We start from the raw sequence: 20,662 nt of genomic DNA on the forward strand, positions 1-20,662 counted from the left end.
GATTATCGAGGAATATTTATTAGAAAACAATATGCTACAAAATCGAGTATAATATAAAGGACTAACAAAGGCAAAAGGTCATACAAAAAAAAAGTTACAATAAAAAAATAAAAATTATAACACGAATACAAAAATTAGTGTAAACAGTAATAAATAAATAATTCAATTTTGATATCCGGATAGAGCTGCAGCGGATGGATAAAATGAACGTAGCCATTGTCCCCGCTCTCTGTCTATGTAGAGACTCTTCCTCTTCACCACTATTTCTCTTTCCAAGTCGCTCCTGGCTTTGACCAATCCTGCCTGAGCGTCTTCCGCTCTTCTCAACTGTGCCTGCATAGCAGATACGTTATCCCCTAGAGTCTTGACTTCCTCTATAAGTCTGTAAAAAATACCATATACTTTCCAAAACATCTACCCATAATAATAGCTTTCAATTTAAAAGCATTAATTATTTGAGAGCTAACCCGTATTGCGGCTCGTCCCTGCAGCTCTCTACATTCCGTCTAAGGAGTCTGTAATCTAATCTCGTCTGAGCGACTTTCATCCCATAATCTAGTTTCTGAGTTGATGCCCGAAGATTCTCAATAAGATCCTCAATACTTGCCAACTCGTGAAGGCACTAAAAAAAAAATTTTATTATCATCCCACCTGAGCAGGAAAACTATACAATTTAAAAACAGACCTTAAGCAGTTCCTTCTCTAGATGTTGACAGACTTGTTCTGTCAAACTGATTTTTTCTGCCAGGGCAATATCCACTCGATTAGCTTGTTCACGAAGATCACGTATAGAATTCGATAAAATGGAGTCCAGTGTCGACCTCAAATTGACTGACGTCTGCCTAGCCGTTTGTCCTGCGGCCAGAGCTTCCCGTGTAAACTGTTCGTAGCCAGATGCAGTAGACTGCCTTTGTATCAGGAAATCAATATAAAATAATATAGAATCTGTATGTCCCTGCAGTTCCATAGGTGAGAAATTGAGATGACTCACTCGGATGGGACTCTCGTAGCTCCGGGTTTCCAAAGAATTAATGGAGAATCATTTGTCAGGCCTATACAGGCTGTATCTACTTCATAGGCATCCTTCTTGTCCGTCCAATCAAATTCCATTCGATTCTTTGCCGCTTTTAATTCCACTGCCTGCTCCTCTATTTGCTCTCGTGTTCTAATTAAGAGAATTCTTATTTCGGAACACAGAGCTACCTCCTGTAATTATTTAGCAAATCATTACATAAATCAGTATCTACATTGACATTAAATAAGCTACCTTGATCAGTTCCTCCTCGACTTGATCGCGCACCAAGTCAGGTTCGAGCCTCGTTGAACGAAGTTGCAGAAATTCACCAGCTATCGATTCCGGAATTGTTAATACTACTAAGGATTGTTTTAATCTACGACGTTCTTTTTCTAAAAGTTCAATTTCTTCCCTCATCTCATGAATTCCACGTTCTAATTCTGTTTTCCACTGATAAACCACACCTGATCTTGTACTGAGACGATCACGATTTTCCAACTGATTTTTGTCTGTCTCCTTGTGAACCCGCTCCATACATTCTTTGGCATTGACTGTGGATTGCCTAAAAGGACAATTATAAGGGGAGGTAACAGTGCATTATTATTCACATATATATTTTTTGAAATCCTACCGTGCTTCATGAATCTTTTCATTCGATTGATCAAAAAATGTCTTGTTATGTGCTCGCCATTCTGCAGGACTAAATCGTGTAACCGAATACCGATCTACAACCGGCCGAATGCCTGTAATACCAGCTGTGGGTCTAAAACTCATTCTACCAGTTGCCCAGGGACCAATTGGGCCCATTGGACCCTCAGCTTTCGTTGGTAGATCATCGCCCGGTTGCGGGAAATATGGTGGTTGCTCATCGGACTCACTGATTCTTTTAACAGCATCCAATGCAGGGCAGGGTTTTGCCTCCTGATTTTAAAAGTATGAAATTTGTATACTTATAAAAATATTTATTTTACAGAAATTAATTATTTTTAACACTCACTGCAGATTCTGTGATGGGACTCTTTGGAATTTCCTCCATCCCACTGGGAATACAGGGACTATATACAGCTCTTCCAGGAACCGTCATCCTGGATCTTTCATCCAAAAATGTTCTCTGCAGCATATTAACAATCTGAACAGTGACACCAGTAACTGCAACCTTAAATGAACCAGACGTCACTCTAGCTTTAGAATGCACTATACCCTAGGAGAAGGGATGGTTACCTAGTGAAATCAAACAAGGTGTTTATTGATCCCAACCTTCCAGTAGGAAGTTCTATCCACTTTCGCCCTTAATTTTCTAACATCAGACACGAGGATCAGTCCCCTGAAGTATCCTCCATAAAAAAAAAGTAATATTCAATTGTCTTTACTCAAGTTCACTATAATAATCATTTAATCCTCTAGTTATTCCAACTTCACCACATGTCCTAATTTCCAGGATTTCGTTTACACAACTCCAAAGCAGTTTACATCCGTTTCTCCTGTTTGCCTATAGCTAATTGACCCTAACATCAACTAGGTGGAATGGCTAGTTGAGGTCAGTGTGAATTCATACGGTGGCTGGTCACAAGCGAACCGTCGGATCGACGTGGAGAAATAGACGTGACCGAACTCGCCGACGTGCCCGACGGATGGTCAGGTGGCCTCTCGAAGTTTGTTCAGGCGAACGACGAGGATCAGTAAAATACACAGGGACACCACGATCATTCAGCAGCCAGAGTAAATTCGTCGTACTGGACTTGGATTTATCCGAGACTTTGCAGATTACGAGATGGGAATCGTCACTTTCATATTGAAGTGGTCCTCCTTGAATCCATGTGCCAAATGGCATGGACTATTTTTTTTCTTCTTTTTTATACTGCATTCGCCATAAGTCTGATGTCGGCTGGATGCTCGTGAGGATATTGCCGGGAGGACGGGGATGCCATTTAGAGTTTTTGAGCCCTTGAAAACCCTTCGTCAGTCGCGAGGAGGGTCGTCGAGATGATAGGGAGAAAGAGGATTCCGTCTACCGTGTTACTGAGCGTAGCGAACCATTAGCTCGTGTAAACGCAGTTTTATGATGCGTGCTGAGCTTAACTCAGGGGCGTATTTCAGCAAGGGTTCTACTCATGGGGTAGGACTTGGATAAACTGTGTAGGATTTTCACATTTTTTTTCCAAATTTATATTACCTATTTAAACATAGAGACATAACATTATGGATTCTAAGGTTAATGAATTAAGTCATATTAGTTTGATTAGGGCAATGGTGATGAAAGTCATTGGCTTCTGAGTCTTTGAAAATGTCAAAATTAATGTTACGATGTACAGGAGCTTTTACAAAAAGCGTTAAAGCCTCGTGAAAACGATACTGGCTGCAGGGTGAAGGTATAAAATAAATTTCATCTCAGCTTACTGCCGAGAAAATCGATTCACAACACAGGGTATGGGGTATCTCGGTGGCGGTATAAAATAAATGTTAAAAGACGCAAACAGCAGCAAGGGGTTGAAGCAGCTTCCTCTGATAGGTGAGAACGAAATTCCTCCATACTTGTAAAAAGCCTTATATAGTTAATGACTGATTTATTTAAAGGGGAAAATCAAAACCTAAACCACGTGAAATCCGGAGGAGCCATTAGCAAAGGACTTGGTCTTGAAAATCGCTTAGCACCCCTTGGAGCGAAGAATGCAAAGTAGCTGCATAGGTATGTGGCTAAAGAGAGACAAGATCAGAGAGACACAGGAACTGTCAAACGAGATGGAGCAAGAGGAGAAGTGAGTACACTTCCGGTTGAGTTGAATTTCGACGAATAGCAGAATATACGCGTAGACAGGACGGGCAATGATCAGCGGTTGGCCGGAATAGAGAGGATCTCTTTTCACCAAGTTAGCAGGGGTTGATGGGCGTACAGACCACGCCTATTCACCCTGGAGAAAACGTACCGCAAGCAGTACGGGGTACGTGGGTGGAGTCGACCAATGACATAGTGGTGGCGAAGCTCGAGTCAGCTGACAACATGGCCTTGGAGCCGCCCCCGTGGCTAACTAGCAACCCCTGCGTGCTGGTTTCTACTGACGAGCGGGAGCCACTCAGCCAGCAAGTCCCAAACCGCCCTCTCGCACCAGCCATCCCCAGGTCCCACTACCGCCGAGGCAATGCGCCAACGCCAAGGTGTTACCTCGGGGTTACACGAGCGAGATCGTACCCCAGCTTCTATGTGGTAGCGCACTCTCAACCAGTCCTGGCTACTTCGAAAACCCCATTCCATATACAGCCTACCTACCCCAGCCAACTAACCCCTATCCACCGCCATCCCCCTGACCATCAGCGTCAACCATCCCTTCGGTTAGTGAGTGAGTGAAAGAGAGACATATATATACGCACCAGAGATACCCTCATCGTCAGCCAAACCGACACCTAGCGACGATACCACCCGTCAAGACCCGGAGCCACCTAGCCACCGCGGAGCTACAGAGAATCACCCGGGACTCTGCTTGACTCCGCATCCGGGAAGCAACACTCTCCGTCTGGGGATGCTCGACTTTTGATCCTGCAGAGGATGGGCACAGGTCAGTTGATTTTTTCCATTACTTTTTCACTTATCACTTTCCTTTCTTAGCTCATTGTTACATGTTAGATTTAAGAGATGTGAAACACGGTGCTTCGGACGTTCGACTTTTTGATTACGTGTAATTGCCTTTGGTTTGGCCTTTCGTTTTGTTTGTGACATTCCGGTGAATTTTTTCATTCGATATCGAATGACTTTGAGGTGTTTAATGATTGGTGTATGAAGTTTTTAAAGAAAATTTTATGATTAACAGTTAATTGGGAATTTTGTTCAGACGACGGCACATTTTGCAAAATAATTTCAAATTTTAGAAAATATTCTCAGACCAGTAAATTTACTGACAGTTGCATTGTGTACTTATTTGTGTTTACTGATATTTGTATAGTTTTTGGTAAATTTCAGTTTTATTGAATTCAACGTTAGTTTTCAATTTTCACTTGTCACTAACCATCAATTCTGATTCAAACTTTCATAGTATACATCTTGACTAATACGAGATTTTGAGAAAAAATAAAATTTGTAATTTTTTCAATTTTTTGATAGTAGTGTATAAGAACATATTTAATAAAATATTAAAATCCAGGTATTACACAAAGCTACAAAACAACAACATGGCCTTTTCAATTATCCTCAATACTTCATATATCTTTCAAATTACAAATACCAATTGACCAATTCCAAAATTCTCATAAACATAATCTTCTCAACCACTCCACAGTTATAGTCGGAATTATCAAAATCCTGGTTGTAAATTTAGCACCAGTCATGGTAAGCCCACAAAATTAATGAATATCACCCTTATTAAAACATTTTAAGCGTTACCCGCGGTCTCACCATTGAATTACATATAATGAGACGTAGAACGAAGAGGCACTCGAATAAGGGTGCAGGTAATGTAAGGTAAGATGAAAGATAATCCTTGAGGGTGTTGAAACAAGGACTCGCGTAATGTGTGTGTATAAGTTCTGCAGGTTGGGTGGGTCGTCAGGGTGAGAGGATTGGTCGGGTTACAGCAGCTCGAGTCGTGGGTGGTTGTCTCCGCTCTGCGAAGGGGCTGAAAGCTCTGGTTGGCTTAGGCACAGCCGTGTTTTTCTTGCCGCGGATCATTAGGACGATTAGGGTAGCCGCGAAAGGGAGAGAACAGATTAACGGCAACTCGAACCTTTCCTCCCCTCCTGACAAGACTGGTTTCCTTTATATCGTCTTTTTATCCAGTAAGACTTTTTCTTCCTTTCCCAATTGGCTGGACCATCTTTGTTCTCTGTAAATGAAAAAACTTTGATAATCCTTTCTGAAAGAAAGAATAAACCTACCTGCATCATAATCTGTATATCAGTCCTTGGTACTGTTTAAAATTTCGTCGCCTTTGTAATTGCTGCAGATGATGATCTTTCTTTTCTTTAGCGTGTAAATTCTCTTTTCAGGTGACAGACTACTTGATATCCCGTGCAATGTATGCGGGGACCGTAGCTCTGGAAAACACTACGGGATTTACAGTTGCGACGGTAATTTCATTTTTAATTTTTTTTTTTATTACTTAATTAGGCTCTCATACTATTTCTTGATCTTTTTTATCTGTGTAATTAAATAAGGGTTGTTTTTTTTTAATTTTAGGGTGTTCAGGATTCTTCAAGAGGAGCATACACAGCAATCGAGAATACACCTGTAAGGCCCAAGGTGCGATGAAGGGGCGCTGCCCCATTGACAAGACACACAGGAATCAGTGTCGTGCTTGTCGCCTAACCAAGTGTTTTAAAGCCAGCATGAACCGGGACGGTAAGTGTTGCGCTTAATACCTGACAATTTAATTTTTTAATATTAAAAATAGGGCACAGAACCTTTTCCGCTATCAGTCACCTTTACTGACTCGAAAAAAGTAGCATGGATCAATTTTCCAACTTTTGAAAACAAAACTGTAATATTCTCAAGCTTATCGATTTTTCTTATCACGCATGGCTTACGATTTCTTAGGATTAAGATTTCACCCTTTGGACACCATAATCGAACCGTAACGTCATGACTTTCGAGAATTCTAAAAAGAAATATATATATATATATAAATAAAAATTATACAATGCAAATGACCAAAATCAAAGAAAATTCGTTTGACTTAAGACCTTAAGAAAAATACCCCAAATTACTCTTTCGCCCTCTATTCCTGGCTAATGATCTTCACCCAAAGGCAGAAGGTAATTTCTCGTTGCGTCACGCAGAGATGAAGCCATCACTCTTGATCTGCACAGTCATGCAACTTTCTCATTTTCCCCAAAACATCGTCTATCCACCAAGAATCATCCAGTCAGTGGGACCTTCCTTCCTGCTGCTGTCCGAGTAAATCCATCCAGAACAGTGTTTAACTCAAGCAGACATATAGGTATACAGCTGTAGGCAGTTACATGCGAGTTATATGAGTGAATAGTAGGAGGAGTACCTGATGTAGGAGTCTCCTGTTCCAAGAGTAGCTAAAGTGAGAGAGACAGAGATAGAGTACGGAGACAGAACGCGACCGCTTGTCGAGGATGAGGATGAGGGTGCCAGGGTGTCCGGGGTGTTTAATGCAGGACGGGTGCTTCGGTTCCCAGCGGCCGCGGGGGCTCCAGACGAGTAAGAGAGGAGATTCAATTAGTGGCAGAGCTTCCTAACGTTAAGGCTCCTCCACACCGTGAATTACGAAAACGTGCCGAGAATAGGTACTGACAGAATGGCGCGAATAGAGGTGAGGCCGTCTCGTCTGTTGTAACACCGAGAAGGCGAGAGAGGGCACTACTTGTATGTACGGCTGGTATGCTATGAAATAAAGAATAGGAAAAGTTTTCGTACGTCAATGGCTACTGTGCTCATCCACGCGATTGTTCTATTACCTGCTTATGGAGTTTGATGAATCGGCCTGAAACAGCCATAATAATTTTCTTTGGAAGACGTCAAGTATTTATTCTCGAAGCTGTTAACTGTTTGGATGCGATATTAATTAATTATATTATTTAGTTTTTGGAGGTTAATTTGACAGATTTTTAATTGTGAATTCACCCGTACACCTAGGTGTCTAACCGTTACAAAGTACCTAGGTAGCTCGTAGCCACTATTCTGGCTGGCGCTGCTTTGCCAAACGCCCGCGGCGTGCAATCGTCCTCTGCTGACAAGCCCTAACCTCCGACCTCTCATTCCTCAACCCCTCGACGAGGCAGCGTTTCGTCCCTCTCTCCATGCCTATAGTCCTGCTCTGGGAATCGAGCTGCCTCTTTCAGCCCACCGACTCATCCTACTAGTAACATGGGTATTTCGTGAAATATGGTTTTAAACGAGACTAAAAGATTAACAAATGATTTACCACTTGGATATTCATACTGGTATGATCTCTTATGTATTATAGCTAGTTAATTAAAACTCTCATTCCTGGTTAACCAGTCTCGTCACGCAATCGGATGTAATCTCATTCGTAGCCATGCGAAGAATATAAAATACCATTAAAAGATTTACAAGTAAATTATACGGACGAGGAATCGATCTCTTAGATTAAATTGTTATAATTAAATACGAAATCCCTCTGAAATGTGTACACCCTATCATCCCACTAATGTATCCATGGCGCGTCGCGGTGTTATCCTTGTCAACCCTCCTGGTGATACCTTCAACCAATAAAACCAGTAAAACCTCACCCTTGAACCTATTCCATCCCATTATGCCACCGCCGATTTCTCACACCGATTCCTAGGTATTATCAGCATTAGGGATACCTCAGCCCAGTCGCTCCTTATACGTGTACAAGCGCCGCGGAGTCCCCAGGTCTGAGCTTTTAAAAAGCACCGAAAAATTGTATCTCCCAGGATGATATGTGGGAGAATTTATGCGGGGATGATATCCATCAATTCGTTTCATTGATTTAATTTACACTGACATGATATACCTCGTACATTATTTTCCAGCTTGAATGTGACAGATATAGGAAAGATTTACCACGAATATTCTCAATATAAAATTACATCTATCGAAATTCCATCGATCAACTTTTCCTACGTGACTCAATCCAACGCATTGTTTGCCAACTTAATCCACGGTTTCACCCTTTCGTAGCCCGAAGGGTTTTCAGGCTTTAATCTCAACTCGACGTAGTCTTTGCTCAGGGATACGGAAATAGTAGTGTAAGCAGAGAAAGAATTCAATCGTGATGGCCGACGCCTCGATTACTGACACCACTCTCTTTCAGCGTCGCGACGCTTTCATGAAATCGGACGAGAACGTGCTGTCATTGGCCAATCTTTAATTCCGGCGAACCTTCATCGCGTAGGAACTACTCCTTTTCGTCCTTACTACAGTCAATATCATCTCCAATGTACACAGCTGTAAATCCTACTGGGAACTTCTCGTTATAAATTTTCCAAACTTTGACGTCCAATCGATTGCCAACTTTCCAACTGGAAGTTTAAATCTCTTTCCTCTCTAGACCGACGGCACCCTTTCGCAGTTCTAAAGATTGTCTCACTGTTTACCGTGAGTCAGATTGTTAGCCGGCACAGAATTTCACTGAAAATAAAGCCAATCAAGACTCAGTGATGTTTTTATATTATTTGTAAAAGGCATTTTGTCACTGTATCATCTTTCTGAGTATAAATACAAAAATTTACGAAAAAGATTCCGAGCCTGATACAAAGATTAAGTAAATCTCCATGTTCAAAGAATAACAACCAAATAAGCTCACTGGTGAAATGAAAAGAGATATCCGATGTATACATTATACGATTTCAAACGACACGCATAAGACTTTGAGCTTTGAAGTTTTAAGCTTCCAGCTTTGAGCTGGAGTGCACCGTGTATGAAAGCTACGGAGATGCTCCTAGGCGCAGGGGTTTGCGTGGGAGTGGACGGCTGGAAACGCATTGAAGCAAGGCGTGCCCTACACGCCGGCTACAGCATCAATCCACCCCCGTAAATGACAAATAGCCTAAAAGGTAGTCCAGGTCACTGCATCCTTGGAGCATCCCGAGATAAATTAAATTAAAAAATCATCAAGAACAGGTGGTCGAAGCAACTGGATCACAGGCTTGACCCAAAAAAAGAACTATTTGATGAGATGAAGTGAGGTTAGAATGGTCAAAAAGCAATACCTATACCTAGTGGTAAGCGCCTAGGAGTTGGTCCAGAGTACAGAAGGTTGACGTGTCAGAAAATTCTGGATACAAGGGCGAGCGGGCCCTTCTCGTGGGAGAAGACGGCTGGTAACGCAACGAAGCGAGGCGTGCCCTACACGTGGCGGGCAGCATCAATCCATCCCCGTAAACGGTGAACGAAGCCACCCCGATGGCGAGGGTGCGAAACGATGTGATGCGATGTGCTCTGATGCGAGGTGATGTGTGGACAGAACGGGTCGTTGCACTAAGCTGGGCTTTGATCGTCACCTGTCATCGCGGGGATCGGTCTCGTCTTGGCTGTGGGGACAAAATTGTCAGGTCACCTTGCGAATTCTTTATTTTTTTAAGTTTCCCTCCCCGTCTTCTAACGCGACGAGGAAAGAAAATCGTCCGCGGCGTTTCCTATCGATATTGCCAGCACAATTGTCTGTCAAGTAATTCTCACCAGACAACGCATCAAATTGAGGGTGTCAAAGGCATACAAATGGAATACAAATATGTACAGGGTATTCGCTATGTATGAATCTGCAAATCCAATCCCTGAATATTGCATACGCACCATCAGTAAATTCGTCGGTATCCGTGCATACATGGAAGTTCCGTATGAATAGCTAGAAGGGAGTCTACATGGTCCGGTATCAAGTGTGTTGATATAGGAACGATACACGGGCTTCTGTAAACCTACAGGCCGTCTGTGGAAACGGGCGACGGAAGCGGTGGAAGTTGTGAAGGTACGAGGGCGATGTTGCGACCCCACTCACCCAAGGATTAGCCTTCGAGATCGCTGACTGCTGAAATGTTCACAGATCGGTTTACCGTTTAGTAGGATAGAGAGTGTGATAGTGTGAGCTCTCGTGCTCAACGGCGCCTACGGCCTAACCAACAGGGGTCAGAGGGCAGAGCAGAGCAGGACGGAGATATCGCGTGGCCAACTCTCATCTGTGGGAACTCGCATTGTGGCTCGCACGTGCCACATACGTATTACGATAGAGCTGCGTATTGAGGAAGGGCGTAGGGCGCGGCCTATTCCAGCGCATGCGGTCCTAATCCTTGGCTCCACTCGATATGGAGCGATGCAACGTGTAGCTGAATATCCGACCGGGACGAAAGGACCTTTTTTCACTTCCTAATTCAATAGACAGAGCTTCTTCGATGGAAACATCAATTAAATAAGAGTCAATGTAGACCTTGGATATTCTTTTATCGAGGATTTCGTTAGTCGTGGAGACGTTAAGGCGGATCTTCGAGAAGGATCAAGGATACGTAATTTGTCCTTTGATAGTGCACTGGACCGGACTAAAGATGCTGTGCTACAGACGTTTGTTCTTGTTACACTGGAGTAAATGTACCATTTGCTCTGGGCTTTCATCCTAAAGCTAATCCAGTCCACGGTTGGAAGGTTTGCAGATTCACAGGCTTTGGGACTTGTCTTTGACCATTGGTGCGATTAGGACTCGTGTTATCTATGTTTAAAGTTATTTATATGTTATTAGATTATTTATATTCGAATATAATGTGGAAACCTGGTTTGAGATATCGAGGCTGTTTTCATTTAATTTTTTTCCTCTCTTTACCTTTATTTTTCCGATGCTCCGGGGAAGAAAAATTTCAATCAGATACCTTTAACAAAACAAGAACACATTTGTAATTACTCAGAAACAGAGTACTGATACGATCGATTAAAGATACATGCCCAAGGCTAGTTTTGGCATGTTCACCACACGATTTACAGTATTATTTATACACCCAGTATATCCAATATTTTCAGAAGCAACGTACGTTCAACGCTTCGGTAAAAGAAACAATAAATAACGGCGATACGTATCGACAGTGTAGAAAAAAAATGTCTCCATACACTGTTTGATGTGGATAAAAGAATAAATTATGAAGTAATCTTTTGCCGCAATCTATGTCAAATATAATTCTAGTCTTTGTATTCAGACATTAAGAGCTTATACTCAGTTCGACAGAATACAAAGTAGCAAAGTCATTCGAGATATCAGAGCGTATCTAAACTCTAAGGAAAAAGTTTTAATTCAATCTAGGGTGGTAGGTTGCGCCACTGTGGCCACGCGTTTCGAGTCCAGGATGAAATGGATATTGCGACGCCAGTGCGAACGTGGGAATCTCCGGCTGGTATCCGCTCAGCCTCATTAATGATGATGTGCCACCCAGCAGCAGCGGTAGCACTGCCGGAGCTAGGTTGGAGCCCGAACCCCACATTCTGAAGCCCAGCCACCACATCTACTTACTCCACCCTCCTCTTTGGCAAACCTAACCTCTTCCTACTCATGTACCTTCCTCGCTTTCTTCCTTCCTTCCTTCTTGCTTGTTTCCGTCCCTGTTTTGTACACCTCGACACAGCCCACATGCTGCTATATTCCATCTGGAACAGGCTGCCATTCTCTAACATATTCCCATCGTTCCTTTTCGACCTCGTCCTTGTTGATCTCGTTCTGACTGTCCGGAAACTTTGTCACTTTGACAATTTCAGAGATTGAATGTTGTCTACTCTTGGAGGTTAGATTTTCAGGGATTTTATCACGCATCCCGTCGCGATGTCTGTTGGAAATTTAAATAATTTATAATTCTTATTAAGAATGTTTGCACTTGAATTAAATATTATTAATTTACTGATAGATAAGTGAGGCTCTGGTATAATTAATGTTTAGCAGTACAACACGAGCGTGGTCCCAGAAAGCCGAAGCCCCTTTCGGTTTTAACGGACAAACGTCACCAGCAACAGTCGCCCAATGGAGTCACGCGATTATCACCCCATCCCGGTACACCAGGACATCACGATACATCCAGAGTCGAGTTTAGAGCACATATTCTTGCTCATCAAAGGTTTGCATTGTATCTTTTATAGTACATAGTTATGCCGTTGGCGTGGTAAAAAAGGGCGGCAATTATTCAAACGTTCTTTCAAACGTATTGTAGGCGACTCAGGTGCGAACGAAGGCCATACTCACGGCCAGTCGCTCTTATGCAGAAGCCATTCGAAACCACTCCTTCATCAGCTTCCTTGGTACCTCCACCACCTCCACCACCACCATCACCACAGACAACAGCCCTGAATCACTCAGCAGCTGTCACCCTAAGACCGCAGCCTCCTCTTCTACAGATACTCATGACTCCCGAGAAGTATCAGGTAAGTAATTCTCCCCTAAATTGTCATCCTTCCTCTTACCAGGATATTCTGAGAACTTAACGACACCTTCATGAATTATGGAGGTTAAAGCCCGTTCTGGCTTAAGACTGTTGTGTTTCAAATTGTGTACTGAAATACAATTTGATATGAATTTAATTAGGACGATCACAGCTTAGTGATATAAATTTTGTTTCCCGAAGCGAATAATAAATCTCGAAATGCAATTAAAAACATTCAAAATAATGCCAATCCAGGAAATTATGTGGAGCGCAAGATTACGATCGGAGTCCGAAGTTTCTCTGGATCAAACGGAAACCGAAACCAGTCACAGTCCTACGGCGAGTTTACAAAGTCTCAGTCCTACTTGGGAAATTTTACAGGTAAAATAAATTCGACTGAACTTATTTTATTTACTTCGCAGTCTCGCGAGATGTTTTTTTTATCGTCAAAATCGATTCTAGGAGACAACCGCACGATTACTCTTTATGGCCGTACGGTGGGTTCGATGGTTGGCTCCTTTTAGAACACTAGCCGAACCAGATCAGTTACTCTTGTTAGAAAGGGCCTGGACTCCTCTCTTTCTTCTTCATCTGGCACAGTGGTCCGTATCCTGGGACATTTCAGGCATCCTCGAGAGTAAACATGTCCGTGGAAAATTACCGTACGACAACGACGAGTCACACGGTGACCTCACAAAAATTCTGGTAAAAGCATTATAATTGATCGATCGAAGAATCATTTTTTAAAGGAATTATATATTTAGAACTTTTTATAGATACTTATTGTCTATCGCTTGTAATATTTCTTAATTGCAGCACATAATGCGTAAATTTCGGCAAATCGGTCTTGACACCAACGAATGCGGGTGTCTCAAAGCTGTGGCTCTTTTTGCATCAGGTAAATTGCAAATTTAAAAGAAAAAAAAAACATTGCAAAAATACTCCAATTCTCATTCCGTCGCAATACTTTTTAATATCGATATCTTTGTTTTTTTTACATTGTCAGATACGCGAGACTTGAACGAAGTCGAGACTGTGGATAAGCTTCAGGATCAGGCTCAGTGCATCCTCAGCGATTATATACGATCTCGTTATCAAGATCCTCACAGATGCGGGAGACTTCTGATGCTGCTGTGGAGTTTACGGACAGTCAAACCGTCGACCGTTGAATTTCTATTCTTCCGAGAAACCATAGGAGAGATACCGATAGCGCGCCTCTTGCGTGACATGTATATGGAAGGGTATGCTAATAATATCTATAATACACAAACGGTATGTCAATATAATGCACGAGATGACAAAAATGAACATCCAAATTGCCCACAGCCAGTGGACACCTACGGATTTATTTCCAATTGCGGTATCTAGATGCGAGACCCTACGCTGTATCGACGTTTCCAATCAATTTATTAGCGTCGGAATGATAACATTCATTTTTCCGAATATAAAGAATTTTATGTAATATATTCAATGATTTTTCAACGTCGAATCTTTTGTCGCGTCAAATCCAGGCTTATGTCAGTAGCGTACATAAATTTACGAGAGCCCTGTACATTGATTATGTCGCGCTAAACTCTTGGCCGTATAACAGAAGATTAACTAACTCACCTTTAAACAACAATTGCAGACACCAAGAGACAAACGAGAATAAAGAATTGAGAAGTAATGCGGCTTCGGAAAAAAAAACTGAGCCCAAGAATGGCGAGATTCAATCGGCAATCTGGATTCCTCAGCATTAACAAGTGCGACCTGTGTTATAGAGATAGTCTATTCGATTTTCCTACATAATATTCAAAGCGTCTTGCCGAAAATCAGCCGACGAAATGAAATGCAAAATATTCAAAAGAAAATACTTAGTAATATTAAAGATGATAACGATTATTCTTGATGGTCGTTCATTAAAAAAAAAAAGCGCATAACTCATTTTGTTTTCCAAATAGGAGTCCATATTTGAATAATACATATCTCATTCTCATTCGGAGAGTCTACGTCATTATCGCCATTGATCTACACGATAATTTTTATTTAGCGTAGATGCATCTATTAGACGTCATACATGTACGCGTATCGTATAATGAAATGTTTCATATATCCCATTACGTCGTGTTATTTTTAACCCTTAGAGGACGTGCAGATTCTTTAACTTCTACAGTTTCTCGCTGGAGTTTCAATACATATGCTAGAGTGATACTGTAGGAAACATATGAGACCGATGTAAAGGCAAACAATCGGCTTCCCGTCTTCTAGAGGTTAATTTATTCCATACAGTTATGAAAAATGACGACTAAGAGAACAGCGTTCAACTCCTTAGAAATATACACTGTAGAATAAAAATTCTTTCTCTGTAATTCATGCTGATTGCTCATTCCGCAATTTGCATTCATAGAAAATAATTTAATAATTCTCTCTTTGATCGGTTCTAGATCTCATTGTGTGATCGTTATTGTCAGTAGTACCGAAATGATCTGTAGAGAATCAATCAATTAATGGATTCATATATATGTTGCACCTGTATTCCGCAATCTGTGATATTTTTGCGTAAACCCTATATTTTACACAGGAGATAATTATTATTTGTCCCTTATTGGTTTAGCGTAAAAAAAAAAATTGTACATTTACCTAACTGAGGAGTAATTTCTGCTATGACCTAATTTCAGCTAATCGACACAGTGGGCCTATCAATGTTATTTCTACTGGAATTTAACTTGCTCTTAATTACAATGAAATTCAAAGAACGTTTATCGTTTTTAATTATGTAGAAAATTACTCGCTCGGCTATATCATACCATATATGTTTAAGATCTTAAAAGTTCGTTCCTAATCGACTAATATTTCTTCCAAAGAAATTTAGTTATTCAATATATAATATATATTGTAAGATATATATTATTAAAGCATTTTACAATTTTCGTTATCTATTTTATATAGGTGGTACGTATATTTAATGGTATTATTAGTTATTATCATGAGAAACAATACACTAACTGTGAATAAAAGACTGTCTGCTAATGAGCTATCAGTTTCAATTGGATTAATCCGATTTTTTACGTTATTTACGTAGTCAATGTACGTACGTAATGTAAAGTAGCTGTAAATGTCTCTGCTGTAAATCGAATCAACTTAATGTATAAATGTACTACGTATTCATGTAATATACATATGTTATATTTGCCTTATCACAATACCTTAACTCTTTACCTGCATCTCAGTTAGAATGCTCGATTATTTAAAGTTGTTTATTTCGAAGTAAAGTTTGAAAGAGCTTATGGTATAAAACGCCAGAGCGCGGTTAAATCAGCGAATTATTAATTAATGATTGTGAATTTACTGGTACGCGGACACGGAATTTGAGTATAAATCGTAAATTCCATGAGCTCTGGTTCCCTGAAACTACATCATTATTGTACAGTAACATTAATACGACGATTAACACTAGTATAACACAGCTCACAGCGAATATTTTACACCCAAATTCTCTTTCGTTTTACATTATTTTGATATTGGCACACTTGTGTTCTTTGTGTAAGGAACGTGCTCCTTGTGAGAGGGGGTTCTATTGGAGAGTACACTAAATATGAGTTTGATAAATAATACAAGAAAACAAAATGAAAGTAACGGCAGTGCTCATTGCCATTCAAAAGAGGAAATCCTTCTTAATTCTTTTTGAATGATAAAATTAAACTATAGAAATTGGCCTAAATAAAATATAGGTTTTCGTTTGTATCGTATAGGGAATACAGAAATACTATTACTTTTGCAAAGTTATAGGGGAAAATAATAGCGCAAGATTTTCTTTGCGTCAGATGGTCATCCCACTATTCTCGTGCATTACTGTCAGTAGTACCGAAATGATCTGTAGAGAATCAATCAATTAACGGATTCATTTATATTTTGCTCTTATATTCCGCAATCTGTGATATTTTTGCGTAAACCTTATATTTTACACAGGAAATACTTATTATTTGTTTCTTATTGGTTTAGGGTTATAAGAAATGTACATGTACTTAACTGAGGAATACTTTTTGCTATGACCTAATTTAAGCTAATCGAAACAGTGGGCCTATCTATGTTATTTCTACTGGAATTTTACTTGCTCATTACAATAACTAATATTTCTTCCAAAGAAATTTAGTTATTCAATACATAATATATATTGTAAGATATGTATTATTATAGCATTTTACAATATTCGTCATCAACTTGATACAGGTGGTACGTATATTTAATGGTATTATTAGTCATTATCATGAGGAACAATACACTAATTGTCAAAAACAGACTGTCTGCTAATGAACTATCAGTTTGAAATGAATTAATCAGATTTTTTGTTATTTACGTAGTGGATGTACGTATGTAATGTAAAGTAGCTATAAATATCTCTGCTGTAAATTGAATTGACTTAATGTATGAATGTAGTACGGTATTTAGATAAATCCATTAATCCATTTGTTGTATCAGGTATGGTTATTTACTTGTCACCCATCTGGAAAAAATGAGTTTGTTTAAGATCTTTTCTTAGTTCATTCTAATTATAAAAATATGGTGTATATCGTGTCAGAGACGCGAATCATTTACACCTAAATTCTCTTTCATTTTCCATTATTTTGACATTGGTACACGTGTGCTCCTCGTACAAGAAACAAGGGGGTTCTATTGGAACGTACACTGAATATTAGTTTAATAAACAATACGAAGAAATAAAATTGAAGTAATGGCAGTGCTCATTGTCATTCAACAGGGGAGATACTTCTTCATTCATTGTGAATGGTAGTTTCAAACTATAGGGAATACAGAAATACTATTATTTTGCAAAATTGCAAAGGAAAATAATAGCGCAAGACTTTCTTTGCTTCAGATGGTCGTCGCACTATTCTCATGCAATACATTTCTCTTATTAGAACCAACTAGACAGCAGCCTTAATATTCTGTCAAAATTGAATAAGTATGAACGTATAGAGAACATTATACTGACTCTTGCAGCTTTTATCAGTTGATCCTCAATAAATGCAATCAATGTAGGTATGTCTTCTTTGCCATGGAACGTAATGCGTTTTCTTTCTCCATCTATAAATAACTTGAAGCTGCAACATTCAAATATGTGTTAAATTCTTCACATTCGAGCTGGACAAACCCGTGTGATAATTGCTAACGTACGTAGGGAAATGAGTAATATTCTCACGAATGCATATAGATTCGTGAGTAGCACAGTCAATCTTTACTATCCTCATATGATCGTGTTTATATTTGTCATAAGTTTCACGTAGGTGCTTCCAAAAAGGTTGAATATCCTGGTCAAGTCTAGGATAAAATAAAGAAAATATAAACTTCTGATTCAATGCTACATGCAATTATGCGAAGAAAGTATAAGACTAATACGAGTACATCCAAAAGAATCAATAAAAATACTTGCTTGGAGTTATAGTACATAGTAAAATGATGATGTGGAGCATGTCCCTCAAGGAATGGTTCTTCAGTATTGTATTGTACGATACGCGCATCTTCCTCCTGTGCAAATGCAATTTGCGCGGGCACAAGAAACAATAAATAAACGCTTTTCCTGATCATGATGTGATGCTATTTTATTTTTAGGGATTTAAGTGCTTCAAACCATCTCTTCTGACTGCAGTCTAAAATAAAAATATGAATTTAACGTCAGTCTCTTATAAGACAGTTCAATATATACTACTCGTCATCCACCTGGAAGAAATTAGTTTGTTTAAGATATTTTTTTAACTCATTCTTATCATAAAAATATGGTGAAAAAAATCATTCCATTTATACAAATAATTTCAGAAATGCGAGTCTTTTACAACTAAATGTTCCATTATTTTGACATTAGTACACGTGTGTTCCTCGTGTAAGAAACAAGGTGGTTCTACTGGAGGGTACACTAAATATTAGTTTGATAAAAAATACGAAAAAATTAAATTGAAGTAATGGCAGTGCTCATCGTCATTCAACAGGGGAGATTCTTCTTAATTCATTTTGAATGGTAATTTCAAACTATAGACATTGGCTTAAATAAAATGTAGGTTTTCATTTGTATCGTATAGGGAATACAGAAATACTATTACTTTTGCAAAATTATAGAGGTAAATAATGGTGCAAAATTGTCTTTGCGTCAGGTGGTCATCCCACTATTCTCGTGCATTACTGTCAGTAGTACCGAAATGATCTGTAGAAAATCAATCAATTAACGGATTCATTTATATTTTGCTCTTATATTCTGCAATCTGTGATATTTTTGCGTAAACCACATATTTTATGCAGGAAATAATTATTATTTGTTCCTTATTGGTTCAGCGTAAAATAAATTGTGCACTTACCTAACTGAGGAGTAATTTCTGCTACGATCTAATTTCAGCTAATCGACACAGTGGGCCTAACAATGTTATTTCTACTGAAATTTAACATGGTCTTAATTACAATGAAATTGAAAGAACGTCTATCGTATTTAATTATCTAGAAAATTACTTGCTCGGCTATATCATATCACATATGTTTAAAACCTTAAAAGTATGTTCCTAATCGACTAATATTCCATTCAAACAAAATTTATTTGTTCAATATATAATACATATTGTAAGAAGATATGTATTATTAAAGCATTTTACAATATTCGTCATCAACTTGATACAGGTGGTACGTATATTTAATGGTATTATTAGTCATTATCATGAGGAACAATACACTTTTTGTCAAAAAAAGACTGTCTGCTAATGAACTATCAGTTTGAAATGAATTAATCAGATTTTTTGTTATTTACGTAGTGGATGTACGTATGTAATGTAAAATAGCTATAAATATCTCTGCTGTAAATTGAATTGACTTAATGTATGAATGTAGTACGGTATTTAGATAAATCTATCAATCCATTTGTTGTATCAGGTATGGTTATTTACTTGTCACCCATCTGGAAAAAATGAGTTTGTTTAAGATCTTTTCTTAGTTCATTCTAATTATAAAAATATGGTGTATATCGTGTCAGAGACGCGAATCATTTACACCTAAATTCTCTTTCATTTTCCATTATTTTGACATTGGTACACGTGTGCTCCTCGTATAAGAAACAAGGGGGCTCAATTGAATATCCTGGTCAAGTCTAGGATAAAATAAAGAAAATATAAACTTCTGATTCAATGCTACATGCAATTATGCGAAGAAAGTATAAGACTAATACGAGTACATCCAAAAGAATCAATAAAAATACTTGCTTGGAGTTATAGTACATAGTAAAATGATGATGTGGAGCATGTCCCTCAAGGAATGGTTCTTCAGTATTGTATTGTACGATACGCGCATCTTCCTCCTGTGCAAATGCAATTTGCGCGGGCACAAGAAACAATAAATAAACGCCTTTCCTGATCATGATGTGATGCTATTTTATTTTTAGGGATTTAAGTGCTTCAAACCGTCTCTTCTGACTGCAGTCTAAAATAAAAATATGAATTTAACGTCAGTCTCTTATAAGACAGTTCAATATATACTACTCGTCATCCACCTGGAAGAAATTAGTTTGTTTAAGATATTTTTTTAACTCATTCTTATCATAAAAATATGGTGAAAAAAATCATTCCATTTATACAAATAATTTCAGAAATGCGAGTCTTTTACAACTAAATGTTCCATTATTTTGACATTAGTACACGTGTGTTCCTCGTGTAAGAAACAAGGTGGTTCTACTGGAGGGTACACTAAATATTAGTTTGATAAAAAATACGAAAAAATTAAATTGAAGTAATGGCAGTGCTCATCGTCATTCAACAGGGGAGATTCTTCTTAATTCATTTTGAATGGTAATTTCAAACTATAGACATTGGC

The 20,662-nt window shown here is 39.1% G+C and overlaps 3 protein-coding genes across 8 annotated transcripts; 1 reads left to right on the forward strand and 2 right to left on the reverse strand.

The window, feature by feature from the left end:
• Positions 1-6: 6 nt before the first annotated feature.
• Positions 7-4,518, reverse strand: LOC107265363 (tektin-4). Of its 4 annotated transcripts, none has more exons than XM_025082641.1 (8): positions 4,382-4,518; positions 2,013-2,171; positions 1,647-1,936; positions 1,268-1,577; positions 992-1,206; positions 686-908; positions 468-622; positions 7-382 (listed from the first exon to the last, which is right to left on the reverse strand). In XM_025082641.1, exons 1-8 carry the CDS (start codon positions 4,394-4,396, stop codon positions 163-165), a joined length of 1,587 nt encoding a protein of 528 aa, XP_024938409.1. In that variant the 5' UTR covers positions 4,397-4,518; the 3' UTR covers positions 7-162. The 4 variants fall into 4 exon arrangements, with proteins under 4 accessions (XP_024938409.1, XP_024938410.1, XP_024938411.1 ...); XM_025082642.1 differs by having other exon boundaries at positions 2,013-2,126; positions 4,382-4,515; XM_025082643.1 differs by lacking the exon at positions 4,382-4,518 and adding an exon at positions 2,237-3,177 and having other exon boundaries at positions 8-382.
• LOC107265364 (nuclear receptor subfamily 2 group E member 1) lies at positions 4,430-16,017 on the forward strand. Of its 3 annotated transcripts, XM_015734770.2 has the most exons (10): positions 4,430-4,566; positions 5,990-6,070; positions 6,180-6,341; positions 12,364-12,538; positions 12,632-12,842; positions 13,097-13,222; positions 13,304-13,546; positions 13,658-13,739; positions 13,848-14,082; positions 14,469-16,017. In XM_015734770.2, exons 1-10 carry the CDS (start codon positions 4,557-4,559, stop codon positions 14,578-14,580), a joined length of 1,437 nt encoding a protein of 478 aa, XP_015590256.2. In that variant the 5' UTR covers positions 4,430-4,556; the 3' UTR covers positions 14,581-16,017. The 3 variants fall into 3 exon arrangements, with proteins under 3 accessions (XP_015590256.2, XP_015590255.2, XP_024938416.1); XM_015734769.2 differs by having other exon boundaries at positions 13,848-14,575; XM_025082648.1 differs by lacking the exons at positions 4,430-4,566; positions 5,990-6,070; positions 6,180-6,341 and adding an exon at positions 11,318-11,893 and having other exon boundaries at positions 13,848-14,576.
• Positions 16,018-16,523: 506 nt separating this feature from the next.
• On the reverse strand, positions 16,524-18,493 carry LOC107265366 (thioredoxin domain-containing protein 5 homolog). Its single transcript, XM_015734772.2, has 4 exons — positions 18,252-18,493; positions 17,996-18,139; positions 17,814-17,922; positions 16,524-17,324 (listed from the first exon to the last, which is right to left on the reverse strand). The coding sequence occupies exons 1-4, from the start codon at positions 18,404-18,406 to the stop codon at positions 17,310-17,312; spliced, it is 423 nt and encodes a 140-aa protein (XP_015590258.1). The 5' UTR covers positions 18,407-18,493; the 3' UTR covers positions 16,524-17,309.
• Positions 18,494-20,662: the final 2,169 nt, after the last annotated feature.

The sequence above is a fragment of the Cephus cinctus genome, unplaced genomic scaffold (genome assembly GCF_000341935.2).
Source record: "Cephus cinctus unplaced genomic scaffold, Ccin1 Ccin1_scaffold0215, whole genome shotgun sequence".
NCBI classification, from domain to species: Eukaryota; Metazoa; Arthropoda; class Insecta; order Hymenoptera; family Cephidae; genus Cephus; species Cephus cinctus.

Excerpts from the sequence above, each read along its gene's own strand:
- LOC107265366 (XM_015734772.2), bottom strand. The coding sequence starts at position 18,406 with ATGATCAGGAAAAGCGTTTATTTATTGTTTCTTGTGCCCGCGCAAATT. Across the intron at positions 18,140-18,251 it reads ACTATGTACTATAACTCCAA|ACTTGACCAGGATATTCAAC; the intron begins GCAAGTATTTTT and ends ATTTTATCCTAG. Across the intron at positions 17,923-17,995 it reads AATATTACTCATTTCCCTAC|CTTCAAGTTATTTATAGATG; the intron begins GTACGTTAGCAA and ends TGAATGTTGCAG.
- LOC107265364 (XM_015734769.2), top strand. Across the intron at positions 6,342-12,363 it reads AGCCAGCATGAACCGGGACG|CAGTACAACACGAGCGTGGT; the intron begins GTAAGTGTTGCG and ends ATTAATGTTTAG. Across the intron at positions 12,843-13,096 it reads TGACTCCCGAGAAGTATCAG|GAAATTATGTGGAGCGCAAG; the intron begins GTAAGTAATTCT and ends ATGCCAATCCAG.
- LOC107265363 (XM_025082641.1), bottom strand. Across the intron at positions 1,578-1,646 it reads GAAAAGATTCATGAAGCACG|GCAATCCACAGTCAATGCCA; the intron begins GTAGGATTTCAA and ends TTGTCCTTTTAG. Across the intron at positions 909-991 it reads GCTACGAGAGTCCCATCCGA|GCAGTCTACTGCATCTGGCT; the intron begins GTGAGTCATCTC and ends CCTGATACAAAG.